General features: G+C 42.5%; 1 protein-coding gene across 1 annotated transcript in view; it reads right to left on the reverse strand.

Moving 5' to 3' along the window:
* ufl1 (UFM1-specific ligase 1) overlaps window positions 1-10,694 on the reverse strand; it is a 52,665-nt gene extending 41,971 nt beyond the window's left edge. The window contains exons 1-3 of the mRNA XM_052025163.1: window positions 10,447-10,694; window positions 2,938-3,083; window positions 1,820-1,848 (exon numbers count right to left, since the gene is read on the reverse strand). Of these exons, the coding sequence (XP_051881123.1) occupies window positions 1,820-1,848; window positions 2,938-3,083; window positions 10,447-10,523 (252 nt within the window). The 5' untranslated portion in view covers window positions 10,524-10,694. The remainder of the gene's footprint in view (window positions 1-1,819; window positions 1,849-2,937; window positions 3,084-10,446) is intronic.
* Window positions 10,695-13,368: the final 2,674 nt, after the last annotated feature.

The following is a 13,368-nucleotide window of genomic DNA, read 5'->3' on the forward strand; positions in this document are numbered from 1 at the left end:
ACAGGATACCAGAGGTCAAGTGGATCGGGAAGATAGACTGGGAGTCAACCATAACCCAAAACAGTGGGAAGAATGAAGAGAAGACTGGAAGGAACATTTGAAATCGGAGCAGTGAGAGTTTTTTTGGCACTTCCAATATACTCCATCTTTCATTAAGATCACAGTTGATCCTCTACCTCAATGCTATTTACCTGCACTATCCCCATGTCGCTTGATTTCCTTAATGTACAGAATGTTTTCCATCTCTGCCTAGAATAAACTCAATGACTGAGCCTCCACAGCCCTGGGGGGTACAGAATTTCAAATATTCACCACCCTTTTCATGAAGATATTTCTCCTCTCAGTCTTAAAAGGAACTGAATAATAACACCCCCCCCCAAAAAAAAAATGAAGTGTTACCTCTATTCTTAAGAATATTGATGTGGTCATCCAAGCCACACCAAACCCAGCGCATCTGCTAGCCTCTTCTTTGACTCAGCAAAAGGAAAGCGAGGTGACACAGAAAAAGTTTGTGAGGGACTGATGAGAAGATTTGAAAGCTATCCTAATTTGCCTTTGTAGGACATTGGAATGGACAATATATTCTTAGAACTGTATTATCTTTCGCTTATTGGTATTTGTTCAAGCAATCATTGTATTCTCTCAGCTGATTCAGACATATCAACTCCAGAGATCAGAAGAAACCAAAAGGAGAAAAAGAAAATAAAGCATCTTCCATTGTAAGGATCCTTAGCAGGGAGGATCTACAGTTATAAAGGTAGATGCTGCAAGATGAAGTCAAATGACCTATGCTACCATTAATGCAATGCAGGATAATGATACCAACTTAACTGATGGAATGGTCTGAAGAATAACTATATGAATGAATTGAAGTGCAGAGAGATACATATTTAGCCTTGCATAGATTGCTAAATCATTTCTTAGCATGTCACAAGGGTCTTAAATTTTGTAAAATATGAAACCAACCAAGATAACCTAACCATTTATCACTAAACTTTCAGTAATATGGCAAATATTTCAGTAATAACGCCAATGGCAAAGGCAAAAATAATAAAAAGTTGGAACAGCTTAGGACCTCCAGTATGTTTGCCGTAGATGATTGCTGGATGGGATGATCATTCATACAGAATTATCTCATAGTAAGCTGATCATTTGACTGCAAATTACATTGTGGATGCATCTAATGCAATGTTGCAGGAATTATCATTGTAACACAATTGTTTGAGTTTAATGAATACACACTTTGTCGAAAACAGTGTGGACTCAACTGCTTGATTTCTCTCACTTACACGGGATATAGGGTACCCATTCAGTTAGGAGAATTAATCATTTCATTGCCCCAAGTACAATGTGGACAATTTACAAATTATTACAACCAATGGGCTAAAGTTAGTTTTCTCATAGAGGCTGTCTTGAGCCCTTCATCATACAGCACAAAAGTAGGCGCTTTAGTCCACCATCTCCATGCCAACCATCAAGTATCTATCTTTACTAATCCCATTTATCAGCACTTGGTCTGTAGCCGAGATTTATTAAGCATTTTTAGAATCCTAAATCAATCTTTAGCATTTAAAGTGTACTGTTATTGTGGGAGAGATTTTTTTAACCTTATGATTCTGTCCAAATTAGTTTCTTTCAGGATTTTATATCACAGCCAGGTCCTGTCTGTATAGTCAAATTGGCACCAACAATACCTTTACTGTTTTACTTTGGTCACTGTTAAAAGACTGCATACATCTGTACCTCAAATTAAATTAAAACTAGACATTCAATGTGTATAATTAAAAAAATTAAGATTTTAAATAAAATATTTACTCACATGCTGAAGATCCACAATATTTATCCTGCCTGAAAAGGGAAATATACAAATAGGTAACTTACAATTTGTATAATTATTGAATTAAAAAAAATCATATAAACACTTCAATTCTCTTTAATAAAAAAAGTCATCCAAATATAGTTTTTGAAATTTTTCCTTTCTCTAAATTATTTTTTGAAAATTATCTATACATAAATTGCCAGAAATCTACGGAACAGATCACAAAAACAGGACCGGAGGATTAAACAGTATTAGAATGCACAATGGACAGAAACATCAAGTTCAAGCTTATTCAAGAAAACACAGGCCTTTAAATAAAATTTTTTTAAAAAGCGATTAATACATACAATTACTAATTAAATAGATATATTTAATGTTGTTCCTGTGCAATGTGCAAGGTTTAAATTTATTGCTTCAATCCTAATTTTTGACCACAGAAATTTCAATTACTGTGGAAAAATATGGCATTAAAATTTAGCAGAAATCAACTGGGTAAAGGTAGATACAAGCACACAAAGTCAATCACAGAATAATTTTGTGAATGTTATGTGACATGTACTTTTTACAATAGGCAAAATTGATCTTTAATACTGACGTTCCTATCATCACCAACTACAGATGTGCAGCAAAATATGAGTGCTTTTTACAAAGTAATTTTCTTGAGATGGATTTTGACAACAGTGTTTCAGTGGAATGTATTTAATTCATTATATTGTTTATATCAGTAAAGTCATTAGATACATTTAGCTAGCTATTTAATTTCAATGAATCATAAAAGGCTTAAAATGGGTAATGAACAAGTTTTATAAAGAGAAATGTACCCATGATAACCATAACTCATTAATTCTGGACCGTACCTATCAATATTGCTTAGTTATGGTCTTCACATTAAATTCACATTGCTTTTATTCAGACTCCTTAAAATTTAACCTAGTGATCCAGTAAAGTTGAAACTGATAAATGCTTTAAGGAAAAAAAAGATCAAAGGGATGGAACTAACTGGTTTGTTCTTTGAAAGAAGATAGAAAATCATTGGGCTGAATATCCTACTTCTTTGCTATATTATTCTGATTTAACTGAATTCCAGTTATCAAATTATACACAACTTGCAAACTCACCTCCATGAACATACAGCTCATCCCGTATCTCTTTTGCAACTTGAGCTGGAGTGATATACTCCTTACCATCCAATGTGTGTATCACATCCAATTGTTTGTCTGCTATCAGTTTAGCAACAATTTCAATACAGTTTCGTTCAGACAACCTACATAAATGAGATTGTAAATGCAAGTTTAGATAAATATAATCTAAATTGTTCATTTTTAAAATACATCTTTATGTATGGACAGAAGTTAGCAATTGGAAAATACTATTCTGAGAAAGCATTAGACTTCCAAATAAATCAGAGATTCATGTCACTGCAGTTTATATAATATATTCATATTTCACATGACACAGGAGACCTCTCACTGCCTCAGTAAGCAGCCAGCATAATCAAAGACCCCATATTCTCTCTTCTTCCCTCTCCCATTGGGCAGAAGATACGAAGCACATACCACCAGGCTCAAGGACAGCTTCTATCCTGCTGATATAAGACTATTGAATGGTTCTCTAGTACAATAAAATGGACTCTTGACCTCACAATCTACCTCGTTCTGACCTTGCACCTTATTGTCTACCTGCACTGCACTTTCTCTGTAACTGTCACACCTTATTCTGCATTGTTATTGTTTTACTTTGCACTGCCTCAATGCACTGTGTAATGAATTGATCTGTATGAATGGTATGCAAAACAAGTTTTTCACTGTACCTCAATATGTGACAATGACAAACCGATTTACAATTTACATTCTGCCCATCGAGTCTATGCCAGGTCTCAGAACAATCCCATCAATCCTATTCCCCCAATTATTTTCCAGTAAACTGGTCCCTCTCACTTGCTCATCAACTCCCCTGGATTCTCCTGTGACTCACCTACCATAACGATAATTTACAGTAGCCAATTGACCTGACAATCAACACATCTTTGGGATTGAGGAAAATGGAGCACCTAGGGTAAACCAAAGCAGTCATGTGGAAAATATGCAAACTCCACAAACAGAGCACTCAAGACAGGTCAAACGCAGATCCCTGGAGCTATGAGGCTGCAACTCTAATAGCAAAGCAATCCTCATACATGATGCACAAATGAGACAATTTTAAATACATAGAAACATTTTCTATTCATTGCTGACATTTGTGCCTGGGTTTGTCTTATCTGGAGAAGTTTGCTTTATTGGTTGGATTATTGCAAAACAGTAAAGGAAAAGTGGACAAGAATCTTCAAAAGCAGCATGCCTGCCTGGCAGTATTGAAAACAAAACCTAGATTATCCTCCCAAATTAAGGCTCCATACATTTGTAAATTAGGTCTTTAGATGCCAATGTAGAACACTGTCTTCTTAAATTTACATGGCCCATCTCTCCCCTTCCATTCATTTAAACGGTCACATTCTTTTACAGGTTTGTTTCCTGTTTACTATCTGGGTTTGTTTGTCATCAAATCTGGATGCATTATATTTCAGTCTGTCATTCAAATCATGAATCCTTCATGGTGTCTCACTGGTGTTAGGTATTTGCATGATGATTTAGAGCATCGAAACTTTAAAATTTTCTTAACTACAGACACATACAGTATGGGTTCAGGTATATGCTAATGAGATTGAGTGACTAGAGTACCACAGCACAGAAACATGCCCTTCAGCCCATCTAGTCCATGCTGACCTGATCTTCTGCCTAGTCCCATCTACCTGCACCCGGACTATATCCCTCCAAACCCCTTCCATCCATGTACCTATCCAAACCTCTCTTAAATGTTACAATTGAATCCACATCTACCACTTCCGCTGGCAGCTCATTTCCACACTCGCACCACCCTCTGAGTGAAGAAGTTTGCCCTCAGATTCCCCTTATATATTTCACCTTTCACCCTAAACCTATGTCTTCTAGTTCTAGTCTCAACCAACCTGAGGGGAAAAAGCCTGCATGCATTCACCCCATCTATACCCCTCATAATTTTGTATACCTCTGTAATATCTCCCCTCATTCTCCTGCGCTCCAGGGAATAAAGTCCTAACCTATTCAATCTTTTCTTATAACACAGGTTCTCAAGTCCCAGCAACATCTTTGTAAATTTTCTCTCCACTCTTTCCAGCTTATTGACATAACTCCTGTAGGTAGGTGACCAGAACTGCACACAATACTCTAAATTCGGCCTCACCAACATCTTGTACAACTTCAACATAACATCCCAACTCCTGTACTCAATGCCCTGATTTATGAAGGCCAAAGTGCCAAAAGCTCTCTTTATGACCCTATCTACCTGTGATGCCATTTTCAAGGATTTATGGATCTGTATTCCCAGGTCCCTTTGTTCTACCGCACACCTCAGAGCTCTATCATTCACTGTTTGTCTTACCCTGGTTTGTCCTCCCAAAATGCAACATCTCACATTTGTCCAGATTAAATTCCATCTGCCATTTTTCAACCCATTTTCCTAGCTGGTTAAGATCACACTGCAAGCTTTGATAGCCTTCCTCGCTGACCACTATGCCCCCAATCCCGGTGTCATCCGTAAATTTGCTGATCCAGTTTACCACATCATCATCTAAATCATTAATATAGATGATAAGCAGCAAAAGACCCAGCACCGATCGCTGCGGCACACCACTAGTCACAGGCATCCAGTTAGAGAGATAATCATCTACTACCACTCTTTGGCTTCTCCCACTAGTACAATTTTGAATCCAATTGACTATTGCATCCTGAATGCCAAGCAACTTAACCTTCTGGACCAGCCTCCCATGCATGACTTTGTCAAAGGCCTTGCTAAAGTCCACGTAGACAATGTTCACTGCCTTTTCTTTATCAACTTTCTTGGTAACCTCCTTGAAAATTGGTTAGACAGGACCTACCATGCACAAAGCCATGTTGGCTATCCCTAATACAGGCCCCTGTAGAAAGCAGAGGGTTGTGGTGGATGAAGTGCATTTGCATTGGAGGGCTGTGACTAGTGGTGTCCCACAGAGATCGGTTCTGGGACCTCTACTTTTTGTGATATTTATTAATGACTTAGATGAGGGGGTGCAAGGGTGGGTTAGCAAGTTTGCAGATGACACAAAGATCGGTGGTGTTGTGGATAGTGTGGAGGGCTGTCGAAGCTTACAGAGGGATATTGATAGGATGCAGATCTGGGCTGACAAGTGGCAGATGGAGTTCAATCTGGAGAAGTGTGAGGTGGTACTCTTTGGAATGACACACTCCAAGGCGGAGTACAAGGTAAATGGCAGGATTCTGGGCAGTGTAGAGGAGCAGAGGGATCTGGGGGTTCATATCCACAGATCCCTGAAAGTTGCCACACAGGTGGATAGGGTAGTTAAGAAAGCTTATGGGATGTTAGCTTTCATAAGTCATGGGATCAAGTTTAAGAGCTGCAAAGTAACGATGCAGCTTTACAAACCTCTGGTTAGACCATACTTAGAGTACTGTGTCCAGTTCTGGTCGCCCCATTACAGGAAGGATGTGGAGGCATTGGAGAGGGTGCAGAGGAGATTTATCAGGATGCTGCCTGGATTAGAGAGTATAGATTATGAGGAGAGACTAAGGGAGCTAGGGCTTTACTCATTGGAGAGAAGGAGGATGAGGGGAGACATGATAGAGGTATACAAAATATTAAGAAGAATAGACAGAGTGGACAGCCAGAGCCCCTTTCCCAGGGCACCAATGCTCAATACAAGGGGGTATGGCTTTAAGGTAATGGGTGGGGAGTTCAAGGGAGATGTCAGAGGGAGGTTTTTCACCCAGAGAGTGGTTGGTGCATGGAATGCGCTGCCTGGGGTGGTGGTGGAGGCTGATACGTTGGTCAAGTTCAAGAGATTGTTAGGTAAGCATATGGAGGAATTTAAGATAGAGGGATATGTGGGAGGAAGGGGTTAGATAGTCTTAGGTGTGATTTGAAGGTCGGCACAACATGGTGGGCCTAAGGGCCTGTATTGTGCTGTATTGTTCTATGGTATCCAAATACTTATATATTCTGTCCCTTAGAATACCTTCCACTAATTTACCCACAACTGACATCAGGCTCACTGGCCTATAATTTCCCAGTTTATTCTTAAGAGCCTTTCTTGAACAATGGAACAACATGAGCTATCCTCCAGTCCTCTGGCACCTCACTCGTGGCTAAGGCCGTTTTAAGTAACTCTGCAAGGGGCCCTGCAATTTCTGCACTAGCCTCCCACAAGGTCCGAGGAGACACCTTGTCAGGCTCTGGGGATTTACTCACTTTAATTCACCTTAAGACAGCCAGCACCTCCTCTTCCGTAATCCGGATACGGTCCATGACCTCACTACTCTCTGCCTCAGTTCTATAGTCTCTGTGTCTCTCTCCAGAGTAAACACATGCAAAAAATTCATTTAAGATCTCCCCATCTCGTTCAGCTCCATGCATAGATGAGCACACTGATCTTCAAGAGAACCAATTTTATCCCTTGCTACCCTATTGCTTTTAATATAGCTATAGAAACCTTTGGGATTCTCTTTCACCTTGTCTGCCACAGCAACCTCATATCCTCTTTTTGCCCTCCTGATTTCTCTCTTAAGTGTACTCTTGCATTTCTTATACTCCTCAAGCGCCTCATTTGATCCTAACTGCCTATACCTGATATACGCCACCTTCTTCTTTACCAGGGCCTCAATATCCCTCAATAACCAAGGTTCCCCAAACCTGCTAGCCTTGCCTTTTATTCTAACAGGAACATACAGATTCTGTACTCTCAATATTTCACTTTTGAAAGCCTCCCATTCACTAAGCATCTCTTTGCTGGAAAACAGCCTATACTAATCCATGCCTGCCAGATCCCTTCTGATGCCATCAAAATTGGTCTTATTCCAATTGAGAATCTCCTGGAAGCGTGACGACACTTGCGGGCTGCCACCCAGAACACTATGCAAAAAATGCATTTCACTGTGTGTTTCGATGTACATGTGACTAATAAAGATCTTATCGTATCAACCCAAGGACCAGTCCTATCCTTTTCCATGATTATCTTGAAACTAATGGAATTATAATCTCTAGATCCAAAATATTCCCCTACACACACTTCTGCCACCTGCCCTGTCTCGTTCCCTAAGAGGAGATCCAGTATCGTGCTCTCTCTAATTGAGACCTTTCCATACTGATTAAGGAAACTTTCCTGAACACATTTAACAAACTCTGTCCCATCCAATCCCTTTACAATATGGGAGTTCCAGTCAATATGTGGAAAATTAAAATCACGTACTATCACAACCTTATATCTCTTGCAACTGTGTGTTATCTCTCTACAAATTTGTTCCTCTAAATCCCACTGACTATTGGGAGGTCTATAATATAGTCCCATTAATGTGGTCATCCCTTTTTTATTCCTCAGTTCCACCCATATTGCCTCAGTAGATGAGCCCTCCAGTATGTCCTCTCTGAGCACTGCCGTGACATTTTCCCCGATGAGTAATGCCACCCCTCCCCTTTAATGCCTCCCTCTCTATCATGTCTAAAACATCGGAACCCCGGAACATTGAGCTGCCAGTCCTGCCCCTCCTGCAACCAAGTCTCACTAATGGCTACATCATCATAATTCCACATGCCGATCCATGTTCTAAGTTCACCTGCCTTTCGTACAATACTCCTTGCATTGAAATAGACGCATCTCAGAACATTAGTCCCACCATGCTCATCAACCAGTCGATTTCCGTCCCTGCTTGTAGGCTTAACATCTGCTTTTCCCAAAGCTACTCCACTTGTTGCCCTGTCACTGATTCCTGATTCCCACCCCCTGCAACTCTAGTTTAAACCGCCCACCTGCCCGCAACCCCCCCCCCCCCCATCAGCAGTACTAGCAAACTAGCAAGGATATTGGTCCCCCTCCAGTTCAGGTGCAAACTGTCCCATTTGTACAGGTCTCACCTGCGCTGGAAGAGAGCCCAATGATCCAAAAATCTGAAGCTCTCTCCCTCCTTAGCCGTGCGTTAAACTGCACTATCTTCCTATTTCTTGCCTCACTAGCATTTGTCACGGGTAACAATCCTGAGATCACCACCCTGGAGGTCCTGTCTTTTAACTTAGCACCTAACTCCCTGAACTCACTTTGCAGAACCTCATCAGCCTTCCTGCCTATGTCACTGGCACCAACGTGGACTATGACTTCTGGCTGCTCTCCCTTAAGGATGCTGTGGACTCGATCTGAGACGTCTCTGACCCTGGCACCTGGGAGACAACATACCATCCAGGAGTCTCATTCTCGTCCACAGAATCTCCTGTCTATTCCCTTAACCAATGAATCCCCTATCACTACTGCACTCCTCTTCCCCCCCTTCCCTTCTGAGCCACAGAGCCAGACTCAGTGCCAGAGACCTGGCCGCTGTGGCTTTCCCCTGGTAGGTTGTGCCCCCACAACAGTATCCAAAGCAGTATACTTGATATTGAGGGGCATGTCCACAGGGGCACTCTGCACTGACTGCCTATCACCTTTCCCTCGCCTGACAGTCACCCAGCTACCTGCACCCTGCAACCTGCAACCTAGGTGTGACTGCCTCCCTGTAACTCTTGTCTACGTACCCCTCAGCCTCCTGAATGATCAAGAGTTCATCCAGCTCCAGTTCCCTAACGCAGTCTGTAAGGAGCTGCAGCTGGATGCACTTCTTGCAGGTGTAGTCATCAGGGACCCTGGAGGACTCCCTGACTTCCCACATCTTGCAAGAGCAGCATACTACTGCCCTGTCATTCCCACTGCTCTAACTGTGAAATAACAAAGAAAGAAAGAAAAAGTTACCAGAACCTCACTTTAGAATACTTGGGCAAAACAAATTGACAAAATAGGGACAACATCGGGAGCTATTGGATTTAATTTTCCCAGATGCATTTTAAGTTACTTAAGGACACAATCTGAATAAAACAATTAAATTTACTATTTAAGATAGCTTGGGGAGATTTATATAGAATGTATTTTGGTTCTATAGGTGAAAGTTGGAAATTACAAGTTAAAGGTTTTACGTGAACTTTTACGTGAACGTGCACAAGAACTTTGCATTCCCTAAACATATGGAGGCAACTACAGTCTCCAAATTGAGGTAACGTTTCCAAAATCATTCACTCACTTCGCATATATGTTTTACTTGAGATGGAAAAGTTTAATACAATATCTTATGTTAACGTAGTTGATAATATTGATTTTCAGCGATGCAGTCACGTTCATTTTATTCTTAATGGCCAATAAAGCTACTCAGCGTTAAAGGACAGCGATTAGGGTCCGTCTAAGGCCAATTACCACTAAATAGGAAAAGGGGGTTGACACAAGAGTTGAACTAAACCATCTCCGTCCCTGAAACCACGCACCCTGGTGCTAGTGAGGCCTTCAGTACAGGATGCACGGCTGTTTAGACGCGTTTCAAGACTCCATGGGTGACGTCGCCAGTGAGTGCAGTCCTTACAAAAAGTGACTCCGGGCTGGCGATGGAGTATTTATCCAGGCCTGAGCTGTGAAACAGCTGGCCTAAACAGGAGACCGTCTACAAGGACTCGTACTGTGCACCCCCCATCCCCCCCAATCTCTCTACCTCTGCACAGTGCTGGCAAACTGCGCTCGCTGGAAGTCGGCCGCCAGCCGCCGGATTTCAGCCCAGTCTGCAGCCATTGCCGCCTGCCTGTCAGTCAGTCAGTCCGCTTGTCGTTCGCGCTCCGGGCCACGGCCCAGCGTCGATCGCCCCCGGAATGGACGCGCTGCTCGCTGCCGGCTGACGTCCCTCGCCCTCTGCAAACCACACGTCAACACTCTACACTGGCGGCTACGGGCACACAGCGCACACAAACTCCCTCCTGGGGAAATCGGCAGGCGTTTTTGTGTTGCGACATTCACTCAAGGATATGTTGCGATTTTTTTTTCTTTGAATATTTGAATACTCGAACCAAACTGCACATCAGTCTTTATTTTGGAAATGTGCTTGTGCCCGCTTATCGATGCCGGGTAAAAATCCTGAAACTCCCCGTCTTTCAGTATTGTGGGTGCACGTTCGAAAAGGCAGCTGCCCACCAGTTAGTCATTGAAGTAGTGGCCTTGCCAGTGTTACCCACATCATGCGTAATAGTTTTTAAAAAATCGGGAGACGCATTCAAAGAGGAGCTGACTGCATAAGAAAGTGAGGGAGAAGGATGGAAGATTATATTGATAGGATAAAATAAAAAGGGTGGGAGGATATTTTTGGGAAGGATAAGTGGCGATTTCACAACTGAATGATCTTTCAATGCTGTAGTTTGTTCGTAATAAGTACCCTTCCAATATATAAAAAAACAGTCTGGATTATGCTGCAAATTCCACAGTGAACTGCCAACATTTCTCAACGTGCCACTGAATTTCGGGACTCCTGTGCAGCTACTCGAACTAGCTCTGCTGGTTATTTTGCAGTAGTGCTCCACCGCTGGATTTCCCATTTATGTGGGGGAATATGCTCTGAGATCCCTTGTCAGATTAGACCGGGCACATAAAAGGTATACTGCTGAACTGGTAGGTGATAGATGCAAACATTAGAGAAAAATATAGGCAGGCAGAGCCAGGTGTGGAAGGGAGATGGGGAAGGGTGGAGACAGAGGCTGGTAGGTGAAGGTGGAACCAGATAAAGGAGGAATATTGGGCAGATAGAGCTGGGTGAGGAAGGGGCAAGGAAAGGTGAATTCAAATACATAGGCATGTGGCTGATGGGCAGATGGAACCAGGTGTGGGATGGTGATGAATCCAGGTAACAAGGGGGAGGAGTCAAAAAGGTAAGCAAAGGGACAGATACCATGGTTGAAGTGGAACAGGAACCCAGGGTGAATGGGTTACCTAAAATTGGAAAATTCAATGTACAAAGCATTGGGCTGTAGGTTACCCAAGTGGAATATGAGATGCTTTTCTTCTAGTTTGCATTTGGCCTCACCATGGCAATGGAGAAGGCTGAGGACAGACAGGTCACTATGGGAATGGGAAGGGGAGATGAAGTGACATGCAACCGGAAGCTTGGGATGGCCGTTGTGGACACAGTGTAGGTGTCTACAAAATGGTCGACTAGTCAAGGCTTGATCTCTCTAATGTAGAGGAGGCCATATTGCAAGCACTGAGTGCAATAGACCAGGATGAAGCAGGTGTTAAGATCCACAAACAGGACTGCCCTGTTATCCCACCGAAGTTATCTCTTTATACCTTGACTCTACCCTGTCTCCCCTTGTCCAGCCCCTTCCCACCTCCAGCTGAGACATTTCTCATGCCCTCCACCATTTTGGCAACTATCAATTCCCTGGTCCTGACAGCCTCATCTTTCCCATGGTCGTCCAGTCTCTACACACCGCCATCCCCCATCATGTAGATGTTGGAGCCCTCCACTTCTGTCTGGAACAAAAACATGACCAGTTCCTCTCCACCAACACTCTTATCTGCCTGGCAGAACTTGTTCTTACCCTGAACAACATAGAACATAGAACACTACAGCACAGTACAGGCCCTTTGGCCCACAATGTTGTGCCGACATTTTATCCTGCTCTAAGATCTATCTAACCCTTACCTCCCACATCGCCCCCCCACCCCTCCCATTTCACTATCATTCATTGATAGTTTCTTAAATGTCCCTAATGTATCTGTCCCCACAACCTCTGCAGGCTGTGCATTCCATGCACCCACCACTATCTGTGTAAAAAAACTTACCCCTGACATCCGCCTTATACCTTCCACCAATCACCTTAAAATTATGTCCCCTCGTGTTAGCCATTGTCGCACTGGGAAAAAGTCTCTGACTGTCCACTCGATCTATGCCTCTAATCATCTTCTATACCTCTATCAAGTCACCTCTCATCCTCCTTGTCTCCAAAGAGAAAAGCCCTAGCTCACTCAACCTATCCTCATAAGACATGCTTTCCAATCCAGGCAACGTCCTAGTAAATCCTCTTTGCACCCTCTCTAAAGCTTCCACATCCTTCCTATAATGAGGCGACCAGAATATCTCTTTAGATTCCTCCCATTTTCTACAAATCACAGTTGTAACCACGGGCACTCTCAAATATATGTGGGTTGGTAAGTCAACTGGCCACTGTAAATTGCCCCTGATTTGGGGGTGGGAGTTGATATGAATGTGGGGAAAATAAAGTAGGCAGGGTAGGTTTAGTGTGAAAATGGGTGCTTGATGGTCACCACAGATTCGGTGGACTGAAGGGGCTGTTTCTAGGCTGTATCTCTCTATGCCTCTATGATATCCATGGGGTGATTAGAATATGAAATTCAGTTATTGGTTGTTTCCTATCCCTCTCAAATTTTGAGCTCTATTGATCCCTGGGAAAACCCAGCATGGATCCTCTGCCTTTCTCCTCTCTTGCTATTAAGCCAGGCTTGATTAACCTCATAAATAAGCCTCTCACAATTTTCTTTGCATTCCCTGGAGGATCAGTAAGTCTGCTATAGTTACCTTCAACTTCAACTACTGGAGCAGCCAGCGGGAAGTTAAGAATTTATTTTC

This window comes from Pristis pectinata, chromosome 10, assembly GCF_009764475.1.
Source record: "Pristis pectinata isolate sPriPec2 chromosome 10, sPriPec2.1.pri, whole genome shotgun sequence".
Lineage (NCBI taxonomy): Eukaryota > Metazoa > Chordata > Chondrichthyes > Rhinopristiformes > Pristidae > Pristis > Pristis pectinata.